Raw genomic sequence first — 4,833 nt, 5'->3', positions numbered from 1 at the left:
TGAGCCCACCGAGTCCCTGGGTAGCTTGGCAGATTTTACTTCTATAGCCATTCTAGGCATTTAAGATTTCCCATAATTTTGTTTTAAGACTTGTTTCAAAATAAATGCTCGATTCGTCGAGCCGTACTTTCTCTGGATGATTTCTTTTGCAGTTTTAATGAAATGTATTTGCTCTTTATTATTCACTACTCTCTTTACACTTTTCCTTTCTACAGCGTTATTATTACTTTTCCTAATGAATCGGTGACTATGACATGTAATGAGGCAACACAACATGAGAATAGTGATTCAGATGAAGAAGATGAGATACTCGAGAAAATTGTCACGGAGGTTGAAAACTTTGAGAATAAGCGTAAGTCCAATCTGGACGAGACCGAAATAGTAAATTTGGGAAACCCCGAGATCGTCAAGGAGACTCGCATCAGCATTCACTTGTCACCAATAGAGAAGGAAGAGTACATTCTCTTCCTCAAAGAGTGTGAGGATATTTTCGCATGGTCATATGATGACATGACCGGCTTAAGCACGTGTATAGTGGCTCACAAGTTGCCCACTAACCCCATGTGTCCGCTAGTAAAACAAAAACTCAAAAAGTTCAAACCAGACATGAGCCTAAAAATCAAGGAGGAATTTACCAAGCAGATCAAGGCAAAAGTTCTCAGGGTGGTTAAGTACCCAACCTGGTTAGCTAACATTATGCCAGTTCCGAAGAAGGATGGGAAGGTCAGAGTATGTGTTGACTATCGATATTTAAATAGAGCAAGTCCCAAGGACGACTTCCCACTGCCAAATATACACATCCTGATCGATAATTGCGACAAGCCTGAACTCCAATCCTTTGTACATTGCTTCGCGGGTTATCACAAGATTTTGATGGATGAAGAAGATGCAGAGAAAACAACTTATATTACTCCTTGGGGTGTATACTGTTACAAGATGATGCCGTTCGCTCTGAAGAATACTTGGGCCACTTACATAATATCCATGACAACTATCTTCCTTGACACGATACACAAGGAAGTAAAGGTATACGTAGATGATGTCATCATCAAATCCAAGAGGGTCGTAGATCACATAGCATACTTGAGAAATTTCTTTGACAGGTTAAGGAGGTACAATATGAAGCTGAACCCATCAAAGTGTGCATTCGTGGTTCCCACAGGGAAGTTATTGGGTTTCATTATCAGTCATCGAGGGATGGAGCTAGATCTATCCAAAATCAAAGCTATTCAGGAATTGCCACCACCTAAGAGAAAAAAGGATGTAATGAGATTTCTAGGACGTCTCAACTACATCAGTCGATTCATAGCATAGTCCACAGTCATATGTGAACCCATCTTCAAGATGCTGAGGAAAGATACTGAAACAAGTTGGATAGAGGATTGTCAGAAAGCTTTTTACAAGATCAAGGAGTACTTGTCCACACCACCTATTCTGGTTCTGCCAGAACCAGGATGACCTTTGCTACTATATCTATCTGTATTAGATGGAGCCTTTGGATATGCTTTGGGACAACATGACGAGACAGGAAGAAAGGAGCAAGCCATACATTACTTGAGTAAGAAGTTCACACCTTATGAAGCACAGTACTCTCTGCTTGAATGCACTTGCTGTGATTTGACCTGGACAACTCAGATATTGAGGCATTACTTCTGTGCCTACACTACATATCTCATATCCAGGATGGACCCTCTAAAGTACATATTCCAGAAACCCATGCCGACTGGAAAGTTGGCCAAATGGAAAATACTGTTGAGTGAGTTTAACACCATCTACGTAACTCAAAAGGCGGTCAAGGGACAAGCATTGACAGATCACCTTGCTGAAAATCCAGAGAGAGAAGCATACGAACCTTTGAAGATGTATTTTCTTGATGAAGAAGTATCATTTGTAGGAGAAGACATTACCGAAGCATACGACGGTTGGAGGATGTTCTTCGATGGAGCTGTAAATTTTAGAGGACTGGGCATTAGAGCAGTGTTGGTATCAGAAATGGGTCAACATTATCCGATATCTGCTAAACTCAGATTTCCCTATACCAACAACATGGTAGAGTATGAAGCCTGCATACAAGGCCTCAACATGACAATCGACATGAACATTCAGGAGCTACTGGTGATTGGTGATTCATATTTGCTCGTGCACCAGGTACAAGAAGAGTGGACCACTAAGAATTCCAAGATATTGCCATATCTGCACCATGTGGAGGAATTGAGAAAGAGGTTCACAAAGATAGAATTCCGACATGGGCCCAAAATTCAAAATGAGTTTGCCGATGCATATGCTACCTTTGTCATCAACGATACAACATCCAGATAAGAATTATATTGATCCCATTCCGGTGAGGATCCATGATCAGCCGGCATATTATGCTCATTTTGAAGAAGAAACAGACGGAAAGCCTTGGTTCCATGACATCAGGGAATATTTGTCAAAGGGAGAATATTTGGAGCATGCAAACCACACTCAGAAGCGCACACTCCGAAAGTTATCCAATCACTTCTTCCACAGCGGTGGAAACTTGTACAGGAGAACTCTTGATTTGGGTTTGCTAAGATGTGTCGACGCAAAGGAAGCTTCTAAGTTACTAGAGGATGTACATGCCGGGACTAGTGGCCCGCACATGAATGCTTTTGTATTGGCTAAGAAGACACTTAGGGCCGGTTACTTTTGGATGACCATGGAGACAGATTGCATCCAGTATGTCCGCAAATGCTTTCAATGCTAGGTGCATGCCAATATGATAAAAGTGCCGCCAAATGAGCTCAATGCAACAAGCTCACCTTGGCCATTCGCTGCTTGGGGAATGGATGTTATTGGTCCAATTGAGCACATGCTTCAAACTGACAAAGGTTTATTCTTGTAGCCATTGATTACTTCACAAAATGGGTAGAGGCTGCGTCCTACAAAACTGTAACCAAGAAAGTCGTCACAGATTTCGTCAAGGATCGAATTGTTTTTCGATTCGGTGTTCCCGAATCCATTGTTACTGATAATGCCACCAATCTCAAAAGTGATCTGATCAAAGCGATGTGTAAAACTTTCAAAATCAAGCACAAGAATTCCACAACCTACAGACCTCAGATGAATGGAGCTTTAGAAGCCGCCAACAAAATCATCAAGAAGATACTAAGGAAAATGGTAGAGAACCACAAACAATGGCATGAGAAACTACCTTTTGCTTTGTTGGGGTACCACACTACAGTTTGCACATCAACTGGGGCAACCCCCCTACATGTTGGTTTATGATAACCGAGGTTGTCATCCCAGCCGAAGTCGAGATTCCTTCTTTGAGAGTCATACAGGAAGCTAAACTCATTGATGCAGAGTGGATAAGGAATCGGTATCAACAATTGTACCTCATCGATGGAAAGAGGATGAACGCAGTGTGTCATAGCCAACTTTATCAGAACAAAATGTCTAGAGCTTTCAACAAAAGGGTCAAACCGAGGCAGTTTGCACTAGGTCAGTTGGTGCTGAAAAAGATCTTCCCACATCAAGATGAAGCCAAAGGGAAATTCTCTCCCAACTAACAAGGTCCGTATATGATTCACAAGGTGCTGTCACGGGGAGCATTCATACTTGCAGAAATGGATAGAGAAATCTAGCCAAAGCCAATCAATTCAGACGCAGTCAAGAGATACTATGCTCAGATTATTTACACTTCCCTATTTGATGTAATTGAACTGCGCTCGACTTGATTCCCATTTAAGAGGGGATACGTAGGCAGCCTTGTGGGTTCGGTCAAATCATAATAAAATTTTCACTTCCCCCAAGATCAGAAACTGGGGCAGAATTTTAAGGAGGATCCTCAAATCCTGAGAAAGTCAAGCCAATGCCATCGCATGCCAGAAAGTCAGTAATCAGCTAAGAAACTGGGGCAGAATATTGAGAAGGATTCTCAAAATTCCGAAGAAGTTTCATTAAGTCTTATTATCCGTCAAGGGTCAAAAGATCATCAACCAAATTGGGGCAGAATTTTGAGGAGGACCCTCAAAATTCCATAAGAGAGTTGCAATGCCTTTGAGACGTGTTACATTCACTAGTTCATCAAAAATTACTTGATATATCAATACGTTTCTAAAACAACTCTTTTTTATCAACAATTGCATATTTTTCAAAAAACTCTATTTCCATAAAAGTCAGGTGTTACCTAGGGGAACTCGAAAAGGGCTTTCAGGATGGATCAAAGCAAGGCCAGCCGACAGAAGTACGAACAAACCTCCCCCAACAAAACTTACAACTTTTCTTTGAACGCAACCACATTTGACGTAACGATAACACTCGCAAACATATATACACAAAGCAAATTCACTATCCATCCGGCCATCAGACACTGGATATATCTCTAGCTAAGATATACACTACTCTTATTTGCTATTCGCTCTTTACATGGGACTAATCCTTGTCCCCCATATCTGCATGAGGATAATCCTTACCTCCGTATTTGCATGAGGCTAATACTTGCCTCCCTATTTGCATGAGGCTAATCCTTGCCTCCATATTCGCATGAGGCTAATCCTTGCCTCCACACCTGCATTAGGCTAATCCCTGCCTCCATATCTGCATGAGGCTAATCCTTGCCTCTGTATTTGCATGAGGCTAATCCCTGCCTCCATACTTACATGAGGCTAATCCTTGCCTCCATATCTGCATAAGGCTAATCCTTGCCTCCGTATTTACATGGGGCTAATCCTTGCCCCCACACCTGCATGAGGCTAATCGCTGCCTTCTTATCTGCATGAGGCTAGTCCCTACCTTCCTATCTTGCATGAAGATAATCCTTGCCTCCACACCTGCATGAGGCTAATCCCTACCTCCATATCTGCAAGA

General features: G+C 41.9%; 1 protein-coding gene across 1 annotated transcript; it reads left to right on the top strand.

Moving 5' to 3' along the window:
- The first annotated feature begins 249 nt into the window (after positions 1 to 249).
- Positions 250 to 3,533, top strand: LOC138871513 (uncharacterized). The gene is made up of 7 exons (XM_070149395.1): positions 250 to 497; positions 1,104 to 1,263; positions 1,345 to 1,437; positions 1,789 to 2,148; positions 2,729 to 2,852; positions 2,894 to 3,034; positions 3,271 to 3,533. Exons 1-7 carry the CDS (start codon positions 250 to 252, stop codon positions 3,531 to 3,533), a joined length of 1,389 nt encoding a protein of 462 aa, XP_070005496.1.
- Positions 3,534 to 4,833: the final 1,300 nt, after the last annotated feature.

Source organism: Nicotiana sylvestris, chromosome 6 (genome assembly GCF_000393655.2).
Source record: "Nicotiana sylvestris chromosome 6, ASM39365v2, whole genome shotgun sequence".
Taxonomy (NCBI): domain Eukaryota; kingdom Viridiplantae; phylum Streptophyta; class Magnoliopsida; order Solanales; family Solanaceae; genus Nicotiana; species Nicotiana sylvestris.
The sequence above is the reverse complement of the archived record's forward strand: the minus strand, read 5'-3'. Positions and strand labels throughout refer to the sequence as shown.

Excerpts from the sequence above, each read along its gene's own strand:
- LOC138871513 (XM_070149395.1), top strand. The coding sequence starts at position 250 with ATGACATGTAATGAGGCAACACAACATGAGAATAGTGATTCAGATGAA. Across the intron at positions 1,264-1,344 it reads CACCTAAGAGAAAAAAGGAT|ATGCTGAGGAAAGATACTGA; the intron begins GTAATGAGATTT and ends CCCATCTTCAAG. Across the intron at positions 2,853-2,893 it reads CATGCTTCAAACTGACAAAG|AGGCTGCGTCCTACAAAACT; the intron begins GTTTATTCTTGT and ends CAAAATGGGTAG.